The sequence below is a fragment of the Amyelois transitella genome, chromosome 5 (genome assembly GCF_032362555.1).
Source record: "Amyelois transitella isolate CPQ chromosome 5, ilAmyTran1.1, whole genome shotgun sequence".
NCBI lineage: Eukaryota > Metazoa > Arthropoda > Insecta > Lepidoptera > Pyralidae > Amyelois > Amyelois transitella.
The window spans coordinates 8513990-8536792 of NC_083508.1; the positions used below are offsets into that span (position 1 = coordinate 8513990).

A 22803-nucleotide genomic window follows, 5' to 3' on the forward strand; every position below is an offset into this window, starting at 1 on the left:
TATCATGATTGGTCGCGTCATGTAGTCGACTTGACGCGCGGTGTGAACGGAGGCCCTCGTTATTTTCAATTTCCATACACGAGCGCTTTACCCTCAATACATTTTCGTGTGCGAGAATGAGAAGCGAGTGTATTAAGCCATGAATCTTATAAAGACTGCAGATTTACGTATGATAAGTTACTCTGAAGTACATTCATCGTGGGTTTTATAGATAGACTTCTGAATAGTATCGTTCTGAATTTGGTTACTTTTTATTTCTTATTGATTTCTACCATTTTTCAGATTTCTTCATATAGCCATTACACACAACTTAAGAAATAAAACATACTTATGAACTTCAAATGAGAAACGATAATTAAACTACATTTTTCATCAAATAATGAATTTCTGATTCCCGAGCAAAATCTGTCCTGTTATTGTAACGAGCCAAAGACCAAACCCATCATAAATTAATATATAACAATCCAATTTGCATATTAATCAAATCGCGACACCATCGCGATATCGCGTCATCAAATTTTATTAAACAACATCTATTTAATAAGATTCCAAGGCGGCCAACGTAAATTCCTGTTTCATTCATTTTATTGTACAGGGCCGCACTCAGTAAGTATTAGGGTATATGTTATAATAACGCATTTCTGGCAACACCTGTAGGTAGCGCGGGCGAAGTACAACGAGAAAATTGTATTTCCATTTTTACAATTTCAATTTAGTATTAATTCGAGTCCGGAGTACGGTCGGGCGCGCCGCCACATGTAAAATATGGATCGGCTAAGTGAAATTAAAATGCTCTATAAATTGTGATTTTTGCAAGTCCTAAAGTGGAGAAGGCTTTTTATTATTTATCGCCCGCCTGCCCGTGGCCAGCGCCCGCTTACTAAAAATCGCTGTTTTTATTCAATTTACTTTTTTGAAATATGAACTTGGACGATAACAATCTCTGTATAATCGTTTACATTGATTGCTGATGGGAAGTATTGGAAAGCAACGTTAACTACCGCTTAAAATTTGAGTGACAAACACCAATTCAATAGAATATTAATATCATCCGCCATGCCATGACACGCGACATTTAAAATGATGATAAATTCGCGATGAAAGTATTAAAGTTGGTACATATTAATTTGCATCGAGTGCATTCGGGTAAAATGTTAAAAAATTCTGTCGTCTTTTTCAAAGCAAGGTAGAAGTGGTAGGTAGTTTAAAAGATTTGAGTAAAATAAATAGTAGCATCATTAGGGTACGGACGCGGGCGTCGCTGCGTCGCAATCAGGAAGACAGCTTCTATCGGCTGTCTACTCCTACTGCAGTTTGGACTCGCTGTGTACATGAAGAATTTTCTAATTTTTGTTACAACTGTACTGACTTGTATTTTTAACCTAAATTTTTTTTAAAAAACGGCGAATCATTTTTCAGTTTCAGGCTTAAAATAATTACCTTCATACAGTTTTAGCATTAAATAAAATACTACACTGTAAAACGTCTACATAAATTTCATTACTAAAAAGGACTGAACATTAAAAAATAATATGAAATTACTAAACAGTATTTATTCCTTTGACTTTGTGTATTCAGATGTAGTATGTTGATTTTCCTTATATTTTGTTTCAGGGGCTTTGGCTTTATCACATTCGGCGACCCAAGTAGCGTAGACAAAGTATTAGCTCAAGGAACACACGAATTAGACGGAAAAAAGGTGAGTTTTACTTATGGTTTATTAATTTAATTTGAGAAATAATACGAGTATTCTTTATTCATTTTTGTGGTCTCGTGATCCAAAAAGTAAGTGAGGTGTATGAATTTTGTTTTTCAAATAGTAAGATTTATCAATTTTGGTGAAACCAAGAGAGTGACTTTTTATATTGATATAAGTAGATATAATTTTTTTGTAGTGATAAAAAATACATTTTTATCGCTTACGGAAAAGACAGAGCCATGTCTTAAACAGACTGAAAGGAGACGTTTAGCTGGCTTTATGACAGAATTAAGAGATAATTACAAAAATACTTAGTGCAGAACCACTATCGCCGAATATTTTGAATAATTAAGACAAGACCAATAAAATATACTAATATTACTACGGAGTTATTTATGTTGGTTCACCATGAACACTACTATCAGAATTCGCAGAATACGTGATTGTAAAGCGCTTTTGATTCTATCATAAAATTAATTTGTCTTGAGCTTACATCCATATCATTTGCGAGTCTACCTGTCAAGCAGCTTACGGAATTTCTCCCAATGTGACATTATAAATATGATACTCATTCACTTGAAATAATAAGGAAAAGGCGCAATGAAACCAAAGAAAATATGAAAAAACTCATTGTATTTATGTAAGACACGATTACGTTTTCACTTTCTTATTTGTGACGAATTAACTTGTTGGCGAATACAAAATCAGATTTCCCAAAATCGGATGAGAGAAAAAATATTTTTATTAGATAACTTGGGTTTAACATAAATTTCGTTTGAATTATTCATTTGCACAAAGGTAAGTATTCGCTGTTCATTCTTATAGTAAGTTATATTTTAATGGTTTTTGGCAATCACAACTACGATTCCAAGATTTTGCAAGTGGATTGAAGAGGTTTTTAGACTTAATTGACACTTCAGTAAATTCGTTTCGCTGGAATAGTATCTAAATTTATTTTAAGTACGGAATATTATTTGTACGTTGTTATTGTCGGACTTAGTTGATGATTTTGATTTAATGTTTTTAAAGTTTAAATTATACTTACAAATTTATTAATGAATTGAAATGATGAATTGAAAATGAATTGAAATTAAAAAATTAAACCTTGGTAGTCCAAATATCCTTAAGAAAGGCATGACAGGTACTTGTAAGGAATGCTTGTATATATGTTATTGCAACCGAGTATTGAATTAAAAATTTACGTAATTTTTATTAAAATAAATTAGAAAATCGTAGGACTCTTTTTAGCTTTTTATGGTAATTTATGTTATAAAAATCATAAGATATTTTTGCCACTGTTGACTTTTGAAAATTTACAAAATATAGGTATCTAATTTTAAATATTTAGGCACAAGAAGTAAAATTTCGAGAAATATATATTTACTAACTCTTAAGATTAATGATGGAATGCTTACTACTTAATAATAAATTATATGTTAACGCCTCGAAGGGGTAGGGAGAGACTACATCCTTTCGCTTGCTACGATATCTGCATACGTCTCGCTCTTTCTCCACATTCGTCACTCTTATACAAGAACCTCGCTGTAATAATCGTGACCTGACCATTTTATAGAACGACCCGGTTTGATCAAAACAAGTTTGCCTAGGCCTTCCCCTTCCAATTTTTACACTGCCTTGTACTTTCACCTACTCGTATAAATCTTACTATCGATGATCATGACCAAACTATCTTAACATTTTCTTTTTTCTTGGGTCACTATAATTCATTATTATATTTTGCTTTTATAATCTTCTTACCTTCTGCCATGCTTAACAAACGAGAATAAATTAATTCGTATGCATTACCGACATTAACCGTATATGAATAAAATGTTGTAACAGTAAAGATTATTACGCTGAACATAAAATATTTAAGGTATGCTATGAATCTGACATGAAAATCTCCCAGGTATTGTTTCCATAGCGAAATTGCATAAATTTTGTTACATGAAACGGTATTAAATTTAGGCACGCCAATTTATAACATTCATTGCGCTCTGTCTAACAGACGAATGGGTCAATTGTTGCGAATGTTTGATGATAACGGATGCAAACTGAACATTTATAGTAAACATAATTAATTCTATGTATACATATATTATAAATTTTATATTTTACGCCTTCAATGGCCACCTTTGCTGGATCGCCAAGTAAGAACTGAGATTCAGAGACACGGCAGGGTTAGTCTGTTACAATCTATAACTACGGTTTGTAAAACTCGTAAGGGATATAGCTGTGATATACATAATGTATGTCTTTAATTCTTACGATCAGGAAAAACATCGTAAATAAACCAGCATTTTCAGGCAAGATTGTGTAACCACGATTAAATTGGTTAGGTTCTCATGCAAAGACAGTGGAAGGGAGTCGCTTGGTGTAAAACCTGCCTTGCCCAATTCAGGATCATAGACAAATGGCGCACCCCTTGCTTATCTTCCGAGAGAGAAGTTGGACTGGGACTAACACCTTCTGGTGTAAGTCTCCTTTGGGACTTATACGACATTATATGACTTATATATGCCGAGCTTGCATGTAGAATGTTATGAATGTGGATGAAGCGACGGAAGTATGCAGAGATCGTGTCAAGTTGAAAGATGTAGTCTCTGCCTACCCCTCCGAGAAAAAGGCGTGATTTTATGAACGAATTATGTCGTATAAGTCCCAAAGGTTGATATGAGATTCAGAGATAAGTTTCTAGAAACTAACTATCTGCAACTACGCCTTTGTCTAACCCGTAAAGGATGAAGACGTGATATATGCCTGTGTGTACTTGTATCTCGGAACTTAGCAACGAGTTGTGTACAGATGTCGCAAAAAGTCGATTACTATAGTTCGCCGCAAATAATCCAGATAAATTACAGCTTAGCCGTTGTTTACTTTGATTAAATCGTCGTAGACTGGCGAAAGATTAGCCGATGTCTCGCAAATCGAGCGAATGGAGAGCATTTTCTCAATTTACATAAAACGAACGCGGAAAATCGGTATAGTGTTTACATTCAGTACTTTTGTATCGGTTTACACGATGTTATTTATGTAAACAGCTTTTGCCAGTAGCTCCGTCCGCATTAAAAACTATAATTCCCGTTTTTACCGTAAGAACTTTCAGAAAAAGAATTTAGTCTCTGTAGGCTTTAGAATAGCTAAGTTAAGTTCTTACAATATTTTTCAAACTATTTGTGAAAGTAGTTATGGAGTATAGATATGTACCACCAAAGAGGATTGTTCATAGTGTTTTTGTTTTTTTTTTTTCAAATAAATTTCCAGGCTGTTCCTACCTGCACCTAGCATCAAGTTTCGCTTTTTTATAATGATTTGAAATGAGCAAGCGATACATATAATATAATACGGATGAGCTGTAAGACCGCCCATTGTACTTTCAAGAATTTAAATTTTATATTAATGCAAAAGTTAACGTTTTAAACAAACTCTTATCAAAGCATAATTACCTTTTAAAGGGTTTATTTATTGATTATTCATTAATAAGTAAAAACATAAAATGAGATTGTTATTGTTCAATTTACATACATACATATTAACACGTCTATATCCGTTGCGGGGTAGACAGAGCCAATGATGAAAAGACTGATAGGCCACGCTTCAGCTGTAGGGCTTAATGATATAATCGAAATTCAAATAGTGACAGATGCTCGCCCGCCACCTAAAAGAAGAATCCCAATCAATGTAAATGATAAATAAGACAGTAATACAATTTTGCTAATACATTTTCAACTATATCCTTTAACGATAATCCTAAACCTCGAAATACGTAAGATCAAGTCAAGATACACAACCTCCTCGGTAAACTAGTTTCGTCCATTCTGTATCTAAACGGAAAAGTTAATCGCATGTCTTTACCTCGTAAATTGTGCACATTTTTCGGGTATGCCTGAAGATAATAGCTTTCTGCGTCATCAATATTTATAGAGATGTTTACGATTGAACCACTAAACAGTGCACCCGTGTCTTTGCAATATAAGGGAAAATATCTTTCTTTGTATTCTGCAACTGTTGTTATATGAAAGAAGATAAAGTGACAAAATTGAAAATTGGAACGCTTAGATGGATTGGTCATGTCCGCATGATGAATAAAAGCAAGTTTAATAAGCAAATAGTGGAGTGTGAATGGGAACGTTGAAGAAGGAAGGCCTTGACAAACGTGCCTGTTTCAAATCAGGGACGTCTTCGCAAAAGGTCAGGTCAAGAGTACCCGAAACCGATGAGCTTGCATTTCGAATGTGTATGAAGTGAAAGTATTATGCAAGTAGAAAGATCTAGAGCCTATTCCTCCGGAAAAGAGAGTGTTTATTTTCATATTGGTATTAATTTGCCGAGCGTTGTAAATTTATACCTAATAAAAAATATAAATATAAATAATGTTGATAAAACTGCAATGAGCAATCGGCCTTATTAATCATACTCGTTATCTTTCTGTTTTACGTGGATATTGATGGTAAATTATTTATTTCCTTTTACTTTACAAGCAAATGTATTTTTAGTTTATTATATACCAGGAAGATACCAATTAAAGTAACCCACCACTTACAAACTATAAGTATTTAAGTTTTATACCGAACATGCTTCCAATATTTCAAAATATACCATTTGAAGTTTATACCCTCAATACAAATAAAGTTTTCCCATTTATAATTTATTAATTAAACTTACAATAGTTCTTCATTCAACGCTCGTTCGCTCGAGTTTGTCTGAAGGCTTATCGATTGCGAACAATTGATGTTATTTATAAATCTAATTTACCAAAGACAATCGCACTATATTTGTGTCATCCTTACTTATATTATACATGTAAAAGTTCGTTTGTGTGTTTGTTCATCCATCTTTTACGACAAATGTGCAGGTTTTCGATGTTTATTTTTACCGAAAAAGCATCGGTTTGCAATCTCAGGAAAGACCACAGCCACATGGCTGGCTCGTATACCTATATGAGTATAGGTAAATGTCCGTGGTAGAATTAGAATTCCCGAATGACACTTTTTATTCGGGCATCTTAATGGTTTGACCACCGACGCTCTGTAAGTACAGCAATTGACGGCCTCTGTGGTGCAGCGATAGTACACTTGTCTGTGACACCGGAGGACCCGGGTTCGAATCTTGGCCAGGGCATGTTGAGAAAAGAACTTTTACTGATTGGCCTGGGTCTTGGATGTTTATCTATATAAGTATTTATTATAAAATATAGTATCGTTGAGTATCTCGTAACACAAGTCTCGAACTTACTTCGAGGCTTGAGGCTTATTTATTTATAATTTATTATGCAATATACAATACCGTGCCGTATGGTTCCCAGCACTTTAGAATAGGACTACTCCATATCTTCCCATGGATGTCGTAAAAGGATTCCTCTCGTAGGCTAAAAGCAACCTGAAATAATTAAAATCTCAATTCCATCATTAGGCCATAAGCTGAACGTGTCGGTCTTTCGGTCTTTTCAAGACTGTTGGCTCTGTCTACCCTGCAAGGGATATAGCCGTGAATATATGTATGTAATTTACAATACAGCAGCAATCAAAAGTGTACACGAAGCGATGGACACAAACTGTCTCCTCTCATTTCATATAAATAGCATTCCCAGACCTGCATTAATAAATCACGTTGACTCTTAAAATATAGCAATGATTTTTGGAAAAAATTAAAATTTTCACTTCCCGGGGAAATGTTCGATGTTTTATGCGGTTTCATATCGGTGCTGTTTAAAAATATGATGCACTCTGTAACGGGCCAACCGTTACGGAAATACACTGACACAATTGCTGCCCACTATTCGGATTATCTCAATTTCAGAGTTTTTTTGTTTCGACTTTTATTGGGTATTGCAGACATACGAGTATTATAGATACTAAGGTATTCAGAATTTGGTAAGTATATAATATTAAACTTGAGACAAATATCATTTCGATTTCGACTTTGTGCGCGATACAAAAACCGATGTAATTGATAAAATATACTAATCGATTTATTAATCCTTTTATTATGTATCTATAAACTTGTTTTATCTCAACTATTAATGAGCCTCCTTTATAGATACATTTGTGACGTACAAAGATGCCGAGATAGAGTAATCGAGTATAGAATTAATGTAATTTATTAAATTTATCTTTCATTTTTCAGAAGCACAATACCGATAAACGTCACATGTTACAGAACTTGACGTAGATCCCGCGTAATTTCATATTTATTTGACAATATTCAGGGTATATTTTTCACAAAATAGTTAAATGGAACGTCCGTGAGGAATTGCGTCATGAAAAAGTCGTTTTTCTCCGTAACTTGTATGGGCTTTTATTTCGGGGCCAATTAAAAATTCCTTTTGCTACTATACCCGGTCCCCGGGGCCGTCTTTTGTCGCGGCCGGATCTGCGTGGAATGGTCTGGGATGACTCCTAAATTTCATGTAGTGAGGCTTAACGAGACAATGCGAAACTTAGTTGAAATAATCGTACTTTAATCAAGATTGTATTTTGTTTACAGTTGCATATATTTACTTAAAATAAAGTTTTTGAATAAAATAACACTGACAGCAAAAAATATTTGTAGAGTATTGCTTCATCTTCACGCTTCGGTCAATTAACCATTTTAAAAGCAATGAAGATGTATATAGTATAAAGAGTATACATAGCATATCATTAAAGAGTTAAAGCTAATCAATCGGCACTTCATTAACCAATGTGTTGATTATTTTTACACCGAGAGGCTATAAGAAACAAAATTATAACCCTTCATTGCTGCCGAGTATTTCTACAACGCCTTTCTGAATTGCATTTGTAATCTTTCGGTTACTATTGGCACTGGCAGTGACAAAAACAAGAAGACTTAAAAATATCAATTAATATAGTTGGAATTCAATATCGTATACATCCTTTCTTATGACACGTAGGGAATTGCAAATTCAAAAATACGAAGCCATGCTAGTCGCCTCGCCCGTGGAAATAAAATGCTGCCAATGCAGCCATTGAAGTATGTTACCGTGAGCCCGCATAAATTTGCCGTCCTACGTTATTTGAATTATTGCATAACTTGTAAACATGCTTAAGCAAGGCTTTAGACGCCTTTATTTTGTTTTGTATAAAGTGGAAAGGGAAGTTAGTTCATGTCGGCTAATTGGTCTGTTTCTCAGAAGTGATTTTTTGAGAATTTATTTATTTATTTATTATTTATTTAATACAAGGAAAGAATGCGAAAATGTGAAATAAGTTTTCGTGAATTTAAATAATATAGAATTTAATACATATAATAAAACGGAAAAAAATAAATGGAGTGTTGGTCCCGACATTAATGTAGGAGAGTGAAACTTGGGTATGGCAAAAGAAGCACGAAAGCAGAATAAATGCAGTGGAAATGAGAGCGTTAAGGAGTATGATGGGTGTGAAATTGAGTGACCGGATAAGGAACAGCGTGATAAGGGAATGTTGTGATGTGAAAGAAGATGTAGTTAAAGAAATAGAAAAGGGTAAGTTAAGATGGTTCGGTCATGAGGAGAGGATGAATGAAAGCAGGTTGACTAAGCAGATATACAAGGAGAGTGTGGAGGGAAAGGTTGGAGTGGGAAGACCTTGACGAACGTATCTTGATCAAATTAAAGACGTCCTGGTAAAGGGTCAGGTCAAAAGTACCCGAAACCGCCGAGCTTTAATGAAGAGAGTTATTAATGTGGATGAAGCGAAGGAAGAATGCAGAGATCGTGGCAAGTGGAAAGAGGTAGTCTCTGCCTACCCCTCCGGGAAAGAGGCGTGATTTTATGTATGTATATATGTATGTAAAAAAAATAACAAGACTAATCGTTTATTCATTTTTGTTTTGTTACATATGTATATCGTAAAGATAGTGATCGTGGTTATGAGAGTTAAAAGGATTCATCAAATCCCGCTATAAACATACATTGCTAATAACAAAATAATTAAAATTGGTGACATCCACACAAATGTTCATTCAAAGGCATCCTCTTTTTCATTCATAACTTTTTATACTATGAAAATAATGTTAAGTAAAAATTATTTTAATCTTGTCGGATATAAACACTCTTGTAATGCAGTAGCCTGTAGTTAGCGGTTAGGGTAACGTCTAGAGCAGTTACTGAGCTCTAAGTGATTTTTATCGTCCGACGATTACGCCCGAGTACGATGATGTTAGAAAATTCGTATTGTTAAAAACTTACAAAGTTTTGAGTTAATTGATAAATCCAGAATCAAAGAGTTCAAGCCCGAAGGAGATACTATGTTACAACTACTTCTGGTATAAGTACTGTTTCATCGTAATTAAAAATAAGTAATTGATTGTGATGTTTAGATAACGTCGCAGGTAAGGGTGATGAGAGACAATTTAATACGTAGAATAACGACTATCTTTATTGGACTAGATTTACAATTTTTAAGAGAGCGTGGCTGTAGCTTATGACAAGAGATCCAGCAAGTAGCCGCTTGAGGATAGCGAGCAACTTAACTAAGTGAGCGCTGGAGTAGACTAAAGGAGAATATCCGGGGTGAGCTCGCGCGCTTCACAAATATTTAACGTTAAACAAACATTACGCCTAGAACCAAATAAAGATAAACACTAACAGCCCTCACATTATTCTTCTAAAATTAACTCATAGCTCTTTTTTTACCCGTAATCTCCTATAATGGGCATGCGGCCAGTCGCTTTTGTAAATCGCTTGCGCAAATGGGGATCTTTAAATAGTGAACGTACATTTTTGATGCAGCTTTAATGTCACGGCTCGGTACAATTGTGGCAACAATTAACGTTATAACCGTTATAACGAGTTCATTAATGATGTACGGAACACGGGACCAGCTTTTATCGGGAGATAAAAAAATATCAGCCTCAACAATTCCCTGGTTCCTACATCATTAAATTTTCACGTTCTTGTATTATGTTTTTGATACGATTTTTTAGTGTACAATTAAAAATATGTGCCAAATGTCTTTGAAATAGACCAACGGATTTATAACTTCTATATTAACATGATTTAGAACTTTAAAAATCTTAATTTTTATCAATAATATAGAAATTACTTTTATAAGTCAATTGGGAAAATATTGAGTTAAACATACTTTAACCAAAAGAATTCAATGAGTTAAACAAAAGAAAAAGAAATATTTTCCATTTACAATTGGAACCTGTTCAATAACAACCTGATTTACGTGTGACTGATAATAAATCAATATTTTGTAATAAACGCACCGACAGATCATAATTGGACAACGCCAATAAAACGTCAGATTAATTTCGTATTAATGAAATATTGAATTTTGATTTGTATACCAAACTTAAAATCTACGTGAAATTGTATTAAATTTACCTTATCAGCCTTATCTTACCTTATCTAAAGAATAACGACTCAAAAGTAATAAGATAGGAGTATCGGTCTACGAACATAAGAAGCTACGAGACGTAGCGATACGCTACGTCGTAGGCTTAGGCGCCTACGCCGCAATAAAGCAATAAACCTGTGTTTTAAAATATCAAGAGGCAAACAATAATATCCCTTAACTGTCAAAAAAATTCAAGTGAAGCCGCGCACTCAATGTTTATTTTTTCAATTTCTGACCAGCATGGCATCTTTTATTATAAAGTAAAATTTAATCAAACTTACTTTTTAAATAAGGCACCGTTCTTTTAAATCCAACGATAGAGCGCTTAGAGACCTTTTGGGCCGTTAACAATTGACAGGAAAGATTAGGCAAGGTGCAAAGTTTAAGCTTATCTGGCGATTCAGGGCTGCACAAAAGCTGCTGGCGGCATTAGGACAATGTGGCCGGCGGGCCCTGGGGAGCCTGAGATTACGCACTCGGTCTGATCGGCCGAGCGCGCTCGCCAGAAATTAGCGTAGCTCGAGTTGACTAGATGAGGCTAAGTAGTTTATGGCAGTTTTATGTTGATGATTTTATTTGGAGGTTTGAATAAATTCCGTAAGTCGATATTGACAGTGTGAGGTAAAGGTTAGATATTCAAAAACTGAAAATAAATTAAGTTTTATATTATTTCTTTAGCTCGCTTTTATTGTGTCACACTAGCTTTAAAAGTGGTCATGATCGTCAATTTGAAACAGGTTGAGAGACAAAATTAAGAATTACACTTATTACACATATTTCAGTGTTCTGATCTTACATTCATATTTAAGTTAAAAAAAACTTGAAATCTTCACGATTTAAAACTATTTGTTACAAACTCCTAGCGACAGCAACACGATGTTGTCATCCCAGATGAACAACGTAACAATATTCAACTATCGATCTATGTTGATTACTCAAAGGCGCTTCTAGCTAACATCATCTACGTCCAGATCACAAAATAATAAATGCACAGAACCGATTCAACTAAGATTTATATGCGAATATTATAGGCGACTAAGGAAAAGGCTAATAAACTTAGGATTCTTTTAGGGCTAGCAACCTGTCACTATTTGAATCCAATTCCATATTTTAAGTCAAACAGTTAAACGTGGACTTTTAGTCTTTACAAGACTGTTGGCTCTTATTGCCATCTTACAGAGAAACAGAAGCAAATTGGATAATTAACTACACAACCAGTTGCCTAAATGTATAACGTTCCTCACGACATTTTCCTACCACGTAACAGCATCGGTTAGCAAATTAATAATATGTGTTAGAAAATAATTTTTTTACGATATTCAGGCGCCCACGATCATTGTTAAATAATTTTTTCACTATAACTCAGTTAACTTGAAAGTTGTGTTGCGTCTTATCTATACGCTTCTCATTTTAATGTCCAGACATCCGGCGCAGATATTTGCAGTCAAAATAGACTTAGGGCGTTCTGAGCAGGGGGCACCCTGCGCATGTCACTTTCTGTAATATTTATTAACTCCAACTAGCTTCCGATGTTATATTGCATTGTGGAACTATCGCCGACTCCTCGTGTCCAGAAGTTTTGACGGGACTGTGAAACTTTTCGTGCATAAATGAACGCCTGTCAGATGAACGTAAACATGACAAATACACGGTTTATTGTGTGGATTGCGGCGTCCGTTCGGACTTGCTCGGGGAGATTTACTTTTTACAAAAAGTACCTACATGTCTTATTGCATGTTTATCCCAAATTAATCTAGGTAGTACGATAGATAAACCCTAAGAAGGGTAAAAAATAGTATATTTATGTTTTTGTAGACTTCTAAGTGGTACAACTAATTCTGAAAAAATGATAGAGAACGTACCCCAACGCCTATTCTGCGCGTAAGCAAAAATAGTTTAAAACTGATAATCTAAACACAACAAACATACATACTCGTATTATCTATATCCTTGGCGGGTGTTATGGTCAATGGTCACATTGTTTGTTGTCATAAATTAATAAATATATTAATAATTACACTTTTTCTTTAAACTACGAATTTTTAAATATTTTGCTGTATTAAGAATAAACGGAATAAAAACATATATTTACTTAATTAACTCAGGTATTTAGAAAAGAGAACTATGTCGTTAAGGTTCATGGTAATTGAACCGGACGTGTAACACACTGGAGGAAAAGGGTGATGAATAAAACACGCGGTAATAGGCGCGCTTCTTACACAAAGCACCCCACATTAGCGCCTAACGAATAAGGTACAACTGATGGATAAGATTATATGTCTACTCTTGTAACATTTACGCGGTATTTAAGAGAAAGGTATATCTTACAGAATGGATAAAATATATTTTGGCTGCACTTAGGTGCGGAGTTCGGGTAGGCTCGAGGGCAGTGTGTCGGTTCCCACGCCGCCGCCTATCTTATGTTACACCGAAAAGAATCCCATTTTTTTTCTCACAGAATTAAACGAGCGATAAAATTCTTGCGACGTAGCATGAAAATGTGCGTTACCTGCCTTGCATATTTATGCGTGCCCCAGTAATGACGTTTGTCGAGCCTCCCCGGCGAGGTTTCATTACTGTCTCGCCTTTAAGCAAAACCCCACTTTATAAACAATCTGTGTCAAGTGTTTTCCGATCGTATCGCGACTCGTTTGCATTTTTCTCTATAAAGCTGTATCAATTAAAAAACATCATAACAATGTCATCGTGCTATTATTTTGTCAACGTTAAGCGCCTTGTTAGTCTGCTGTGTTGGCGTCTCTTTCTGTTCAATATAGTAACTACAGCCGTCGTCTTCTTGCTCGTGTGGAGAATGTGGGCACATAAGTCGTCTCCTAACATTAACTGTAGCGTAAGTGTGCAATATCATTTATCCCGGTGCGAGGGGTAAATATTGTTCTTAATTTAATTCAAGTCGGTTGAGCGCACATGGTTGACGGCGCGGACGGTGCCGCAAGTCGCGTATTGCACATCGAATATTTCAAGGGGAACGACGGGGAATATGCTCGCAATAGCTCGCCCCTAATCTTGAGCCAAGTCGAGTATTGCACCTGCAGCCAAATTCGTTCCAATTAGGAGGAGTTAGAGTGCGCGATGCTGACTGAACAGCAAATGATGCGGTCCCCACTTAACGCCGTCGGTCGACACTTATGTGTCGTCTGCAGCTAAATAAATTCAGTTACCGCTTGCACTGAGTGCTCGTCATTAAACTTTCTTGTGCTCGACCCGACTCTGGCGCGTGACGTTTGTTAGTTATTGGGATTTAATAACGCTCTCTGCTATACACGTCGCGTGTTTCTCAGTTTTATTTTTTTAAAGAAAACACTAGAGTTTAACCACATTTAAAACACACTTATTGGTCGTTAAGAATAAATGTGATGGAACAATATCACTGTGCTTCTTGATTAAGATTATATTATTACCAAGATTCCATTTTTACGAATTTCGTATTTTAAATATTAGTATGATAAATTACCTTATACCATCTAGCTGAACATCGGACCATCGGCTAAGTCTACCAAATGAGTTAAAATGGTGGAGGTGTTACATGCAAAAATAATTAAGACGCCTGAAATTGCACAAATTTTGGTTCACTCAAACAATTTAATTTAAATCTTTACTAGTTTCAGCCACTAGCATATTGCACGACATATCGACTATTTGCTCAATGCAAAATTTACGGTACAAGTGACTTAGGTCGATGCGATACATAAAGCGAACATGCTCTTTCCAACCAGCAGTGATATCCCACTAATGTGCTTTCGCCTACAATCTTTTCTTGCGATGACACGCTAAAATCCAAACCGTATCACGTAAATCTCATCCTTATTCCCAACCTGGTAGGTGCAGTTTACTTTATTCGGCTGATGTTGACTTAGGATAATTTGAAATTTAAAAGCTGCGATGTCAATCTTTATCGTAAGGGAAGTTGTAGGAAGGGGGAGGTCGAGGAGGGTGCGGCACTGCGTCGATTGTAATCACGCAAATGGCTCCATATCAAAATGTCACATTCCTATCGATATTTCGCTGTCATTTTTGCGCAGGAGTAATACTTTTAAACACTTATTACATGACGCGATTTAACTCTTAACGTCAGGTCTGAACATCCGTTAGACGTAAACATTTGTATCTTTGAACGTTGCTTGATGGAGGCTTCAAAAAATATATATACTCTTGTAAATGAGTGTCTCAATGGCAATTTCAATTTATATTTTACACACTTATTATCTAACGAAGATGTATTAATACTTTGGAAGTTTTTGGGTAATATAAACCTACTTATAGCCATGGTAGAACATCCGAAAATTCCACTTGAATAAAATACAGGTTGGAGTTTAAAAGACTGTTTACAAAAGTCGTTATCATTAAAACTCGACGAAACATTTTACAATAAAAAAGGGAAAAAAATCACGAGTCACGAATTTAAACAGAGTTTTTGAGAGTTTCGTTTTATTTTTCTATCGACGCAGGCTGCCGGCTAGCCACTGACTGCGATCGCTTCCATTAAAATAACTCGTTAAAATTTATCATCGGCCCGCTTAATCGCTTTAGCGCCACCATCTGGGGTTTTATGATTTTTCTGCTGCCCTGTACAGTACACTTCCGTGGTCATTTTACAACGTTCACAAAATTGTTTGCGGGGCCGGGGGTTAGTTCACGCTCCGTGTCAAACGGTGTGTACACTTTGAAACGCGAACGTTCATTATTAAAGCGTCTAATTATAACAACATTACTGCGACGTAAAAATGAATTCTCCCGTCGAGCAAAATCCAATTTAATCAAATTATACGGGATTTTCTGCAGCCGCTATATTCCGTGGCGCACTCAGAAGATAATTAAATAATTAAGAATGTATGAATGACGCTGTAAAGCCGTTTTCCTGATATTGTAATAATGCAGTCCTCTTGGGCAAAATCTTTTAAATTATTCTCTCACGTTTTGGCTTCGTAATTACGCGGTGGATGCTTGCGCCATCTATTGTGTTCTGGGTATATTGAAGAACTGTCGCGGAATTTGTCACGAAGCGCCTACTTTATCTTGATTGAGGGGTAAATTTTAAGCATATACCAATGTTAGTACAGTACCCATTTTTTTAATGGCTTCAAACTGTAATTCGCATAGTCTATTGGTGCCAATAATGTACATGACATCGGCGATGGAGTCGCGTGAGCTGCGTAGTTTCAATTCACACTGTTCAGTAGGAACAGTGGATTTCTGTGGTCTTCTGCAAACACCCGTTGCGCGGACATATGCACTTATGACTATTTTCTTCTAACATAAATAGTTTATGCTAAAGTTTTCTTTGAACTTTCATGTTAACGTGAATACCTAGAAAATCTAGAAACTTAGTGATTACATTGCAGGTAAGAAAGGCAATGTTCAACTTTAATTAGTTTAACTTAAAAATGAGTCGGAAAAACTTTCATAATTAATCTTAACTCAAATTTTGTTTTTCAATACAACGGCATGCGCGACTTACTCTCACTTTAATCGCTAAAAAAACAACAACAAAATAACGTTTCGACTAGAACGACTTGACGTAACCGCAACGAAGTTAAACTTTGCACGAAACGCCGCACCTCCCAAGCGCTTCCAAAATACACACCAAAAACCCTGAGCTCTTCTGTTAAATGTAGAAATCGCTCAACAAAACGGTCAACACGAGTGGAAATGAAACGTTTTACCTCTAAAAATGTCAAAGGTAGCTTCTTTGGGTTTATATTTTGCGTTTATAGCGGTCAGCGCGTCGAGATACGAACAAAAAGAGCAGAAGCGCGCTCTGCCGGGAGAAAATCTGAGGGCTTATACAGTGGCACGTATGAAATAGTAGAGCTCGGTTACATGAAAAAGACGAGAGGCGAAATCGAGTGACAGGACCACGGCGTAGGATTTTCAGTCCGATGGTTTTTTGCAGCCGGGGATTTTAGACTGGACATAGCAGCCGCAGAAGCGATGCGAATTTATCGTGGCCGGTAGTGTAGCGGACGCCGCGCCGGCTGTGATTAGTAGGACTGGCGACGGGAACGCTTTTTCCCCTGTTTAGCGGGTCAACCCGTTCGTCTATGACACTCTAATATCGCCGCTTGAATTTTAAATTAGGAAGGTTTTGCCTATTCAAAATTTCTTCACGCTACTTGTTACTTGAAAATCATAGATAATGTCTTACTTTTTGGTAGTGTTGGCTCGTTTGGAATTTTTTTTTCTTTCCTTAATTAAGCGGATTTTTGAATGCCGTGTGGTTCCCGGCACCAATACAAAAAAGAATAGGACCACTCCATCTCTTTCCCATAGATGTGAAGGGATAGGCTTATAAACTTGGGATTCTTCTTTTAGGCAATGGGCTAGCAACCTGTCACTATTTGAATCTCAATTCTATCATTAAGCCAAATAGCTGAACGTGGCCATTTAGTCTTCAAGACTGTTGGCACTGTTTACCCCGAATGGGATATAGACGTGACCATATGTATGTATTGATTGGATTAAAAAAGAGAATCAGCTAAGAGTTCCACCAGAGATTTTACAACAGGTTTTTAACGGTCGTCTGCTTGATAACCAAATCGCCTTCCTCTTACTATCACTACATTTTCAGAAAATAATTAAGTAAATTTTGTTTTTGTTGCAGATTGACCCCAAAGTGGCCTTTCCTAGAAGAGCACATCCAAAGGTAAGATTTTGAATTTTTATTATGTTTCATACATGTTGAGGTCACAATAATAGTATATTTATGCTTAAATTGACCTTTTGTTCATTTCACAATGTTTACACGAAATATAATTTTTCTTCATTGATGATGATTGATGCAAGGGACATTGCTCTACGGCCATTAAGATGTTGGTTCACATAAATAACTTAGGGCTAATAATTGAGTATGCAGCCTGTGCTCTATATTTGCTGTAGAATAGCTAGGCAAAATAAAAAGCTACATGTATATCAAATGCATCTTTATAGTTATAGTAGCGAAAGTAAAATACAAAAAAAAACTGATTGAAATAGTATAACGTTATCATTCTTTTTAAAACTCATAACTTGACTCTGTTTTAAGAACATGTATCATTGAAAGTGTTGAAGAAAACCTTCCTTAATTTCTGTATATGTGAATTATCACTACAGAAGCGCCGCATTTAATGTAAATTGCCACCTCGAGAGCCGCCGACTTCGCCGCATCGCACCGTTTTTACATTCAAGTAGCTGATACTTGAGGTTTTATTTAACCCGGCTAGTTGGAACCACTTGCTTTTGTATTTGGGCCGCTGAATACTAAAGTGCGGTCAATTCATCATTTCAGTGCACCAAGAGGAAATAATGCAAAGAATCACCCCGCAAATTTAATAAGCAAATTGTAAACATTTCAAAAATATTAGCCCGTATTAAATCAAAATTTACTTTGAAATTGGACTGTCTGAATCGCAAAAATTCCGCGGAAAGAGTCGGCACGCTAGCTCCTTCTTTTTATATGGACATTAAACGTGATGGATGGTTTTAAAACATCAGGTTATATTACTCTATCCGGGCCGGCAGTGCGGTGTTGCGTGGCCGGTCAAAGGGGATGCCGGCGATGCGAATTACATGAATACATTAAGGGAGCACTGCCTCGTACATGTTACACTGTAATGCTCACGAATAAATTTAGACCATGTTCCTCCATCACAATACTACCAAACGGCGACTGTGTATGTTAATATTCAAATTCAATGCAGATCAATATCAGTTTAGTACCAAAGGTGCCCCAAAAGACGTCCCACTGATAAAGAGCCTTATAATTTAATTGCGAAAAAATTACAAAAGACCCAAGTTTACATTAACTCGCGCAAACTGTTCACTGACATAAACAATTTTCTTAAGACCAAAGATAATAAGTTTTTTGTTCGCCTAATTAATTGCGATGATAAACGACGCACAAAATCGGATGATTTTGTCAGTACTTGCGGAGGCGAAATTCAAATTTCTGATTATCGTTTGTTGCCGCTTCTGCTTTCCCTTCTTACGCAAACAATGGAAAAAAGGGGACACCGCTCTCCGGGCGCGAGCTAAGAACAAAACAAACGAATTTTTAATATCGTCTTTATCGATAATTGAGACTCTCGCGAAAACCTCTTATTTTGAAAACTTTTAGAGACTGTGAAAGAGGAATCGTGAAAGAAAATGGAATTGGAAGAAAAAACTTTTTTCATCTTCTTTGTTTGACATTGACAGTCACTAAACTTTGTATTTTCAGCGGATCTATTTAATTTAGATTTCACCATTTAATTATCCAGCGGTCGCCAGATGCTCGGGTCACCAATCATACTTGAAAAGGACGAGTTACAAAAATTCCAGTTTTCTCATATTTTTTATAACTTTTTCAGATGAGTAATAAAAGGATAATGTTGCAATAATTGTGAATGCTTATCGTCATATAATTATAGCATTTTTTTAATAATACGACATGTTCTATTATCAGTTTATTTTTACCTGCGTCGTCTTCATGAAGAGAAAATATGATTGAAACCAAAGGAATTCGTTTATAATTTGCCACGAATAATGAGTCTACTTTAAGCGATAAACATGAAACCAAATGGTTTTTAAGAAGACCTCCTACATACATATATAAATAAAATTAAATTTTATTTATACATAAATTAAATATTTAAAATTATACATATTTATAATTAATAGTGTATCATATCTCTTCTCGCCCTACTATTGCGCATAACCGAAGAGAAATCTAGTAATTTGTAAGGATCATATTTCTGCTTACTCAAATAGCCGTGATAATAACGTATGTAGAAATGTTTGGGAGTGTATCTCGACACAATACAAAGGCCGCATCATTAAAGTTACTAACACAATAAGAGCTATTTGCCGTACTCACCGCGTCCACCACACACTATTTGGGACCACAAACGGACTATGTTTAGATAGCTGGTATGCCTTTCAAGTTTGGTGCAGATCACAACACTGATTCATAGTCCGTTAAAGCAAGACTAGTAGGGATTTGTCTGAAAAAAATTAAAGACTTATTTAGCTAGCTATTCAAATCTCAGTTTGACCAAACTGTAAACGATTTACTTGACACTTACAAGTTAAATTCAATGAGATCACACTAAGTGACGGAGTTTCCAAGGTATGCTCCAATTAAATTAATCGATTTCTTGAATATAGGTAAAAGTACTATGCCATAATATGCTGCAGATTGCATTTCATATGTGTGCGGAAGCGGAGACGCTTGCGTTCCGCGCTGTGCGGAAACCGCGTCAATTAACTTACCCACTATGACATATTAGCCTTTGTTCCTCGTTTGTTCTCCGCTCACAAGAAACCTGTATGTAAAAGATATTGGTTTTTGCGACCCTGTATTAAAATATACCGCTCTTTTTCGTCACAGAGTAAGTAAGTATAACAGAATTTCGGCTGTCGAATTCAATGTAAGCGTGAGTAAATTTATGATAATATGAAACAACAATCAGTTGAGCAAAATTCAATCTTCAATATTGAAATAACTTTTTGAATCATAGAAATAAATAATCAAGTGATTTATGATTCGAGATAGCTCATAACAAGAGTCCTGCAGTTAATTAGTTAAGAATTATTGATATACTCGTGGTATGTTTGTTTATTCTTCCATTGGAAGGCGGACCTCGGGCCTCGAAACACTTCTGTAAAGGGTGCAACTGGGAACACGCAAAGATGAGAGAGAGAGGGTTTGTCTTAACAACTAAACTGGTTTCTTTTACGAATAGGCGAACAATCTCCAGTTTCAATATATAACAATGCTATGCTCGCAAAATGAAGGCATGTTCGAGAAAGATGGAACAGGAAGCGCATAAATTTAGAAATATTTGTTTATATTTATACTTTCTTAAGCGATATTATATCTCAATTCTTAGCTTAATCAATCTAGTTTTAACGTCAAACAAATCAGCAAAATTTTACTGCATAACCTCGCAAAATGAAGGTAAGTTCGGGAATGATGGAACAGATGTACCGAGTGACTTATGTTTCGGGCTGGCTCATAACTACAGTCCGGCAGCGCATAAGTTCCGCGACCGCAGACCAGCTTCGCCGACACCGTTGATATCGTGTACATATTTCACCTCTATTTTCATTTAATCTTTTGATTTAATACAGTAGCACTTGTATTTAAAATATTAAATAAGTTGGAGGAATTGGTGGGATTCTCCAACTTGTGACTTTAGTTTAAAGTACGGGTTCCAGGTAATGACGATGGATGTTTACCGTGTTAAAGGCGTGATGGTGTGTAATGATTTAATTTGTAAACTAAAATATATTTTTATGCATTGGTGGTATTCTTACCAATACATTCATTTCATTAAATCTATATATTTTTGTAATCATATAATAATTTAATGACAATAACGATGTAAACACAATAATGTCAAAAAAGAAACCTTTGTCATTATAACTTAAAAGTTTCATTTGTATGTGAAACACGAAGACTTCCATTCTATGAAAGTTCTAAATATGTTGGTTGTTGTTTCTGTCTCTATTATATTATGATTTATATGTATACAAATTCATATTATACAAAGTTTGCATTTTCTTTTAATATGATTACCTTTATAAATTTAATTTTAGTAACCGCTTAAGAGTAAGTTACGATATTTATTTATCACTAAATTATCAAATTTACTTTAACGGATAATTCCGTTTAATATAGAAACATAAAAATAAGTCGTTTTATAACTACGAGTATGTAAGTGCAAACTAAATACTTAGTATTAAGCCAATTCCGTGACGTTATACTCGTATCGTGTTTAAAATCAACGTTTTCATTAAATCCTCCCTAAATAGTTATAAGGAAGTTTGTTATTTCGCTGTCAGTCAGCTTTTAAAAGCCCGGCAACAAAGTTAAAACGAAGTAATTAAAAAAGAAAACACAAAATACTTACAAAGTCGGAAGCTCGACTCTCTTCACTTAAATTACTTGCGATTACACCGACAAAACGTTTAATGAAACACGTTGAATCGCGCTTAGCCTGCGCCTTGTTCACGGCCCGCCAGGCGTACCCGGCGGTATAGCCTTGCCCTGCGAGTACGTCTGCCATAGTTGGCTAACTTCGCTACTTAGGCGGTAGGTGGCGTAGTTTTTCCTCAAATATCTTAGCCGTAAGGAGAGTTGGAACTACTTCCACAAAGTCCATTAAAGAGTACAAACTCACGCCGGTGATTACAAATGCCGCCGATTTTGGCGACCGCCCTGAGGTCGATTAAGGCTTTTTAATTGAAATTACGACGGGTAAACTTTGAACAAACATCTCTGAATGAATGCTAAACCTTTTGAAGTAGTAATGTAACCGGGCAAAAGGGCGAGTAATAGGGAGATTGAGTTGTGTTTAATGAATTTGGGTACGAATTAGCTATGACTACATACGTTATATTATGTTGTGTGGTTTGATTACCCATATAACTTTTGATAATATTTTACTATACCTTGTCTAAACATTAAGTTTTAAATTTGACAGTTCATTAAGTGTTGTGCTATTAAGTTATCGATGCGTTATCTGTTAACAAACAAATATTCATCATATGGAAATACATTTTTGAAGTACCTACATTAATAAAGTATTTGAGATTTTTTTACATTTCTGTACTTTTTATAACAGTTTTAAGTTCAGTAATAGAAAAAAATATCTCAAATTTCTCTCGCGAAGATAGGACATTTATTTCACTTATAATTCAATTTATAACTACACATATTTTGCTTATTTTATTGCATTTTTTTTTGTTTTTAATATATACAAAAAATTCAATTTATTCAATTAAAACGCCACACACCCC

The 22803-nt window shown here is 35.5% G+C and overlaps 2 protein-coding genes across 6 annotated transcripts in view; one reads left to right on the forward strand and one right to left on the reverse strand.

The window, feature by feature from the left end:
• The window catches only part of LOC106131844 (RNA-binding protein Musashi homolog Rbp6), a 476408-nt gene that overhangs the window by 194997 nt on the left and 258608 nt on the right, over positions 1 to 22803 (forward strand). For all 5 annotated transcript variants that reach the window (XM_013331071.2, XM_013331072.2, XM_060944334.1 and 2 more), the window contains exons 4-5: positions 1615 to 1699; positions 17648 to 17689. In XM_013331071.2, the coding sequence (XP_013186525.1) occupies positions 1615 to 1699; positions 17648 to 17689 (127 nt within the window). The remainder of the gene's footprint in view (positions 1 to 1614; positions 1700 to 17647; positions 17690 to 22803) is intronic.
• LOC132901784 (piggyBac transposable element-derived protein 3-like) overlaps positions 1 to 22803 on the reverse strand; it is a 138255-nt gene that overhangs the window by 98877 nt on the left and 16575 nt on the right. The window lies entirely within an intron of this gene.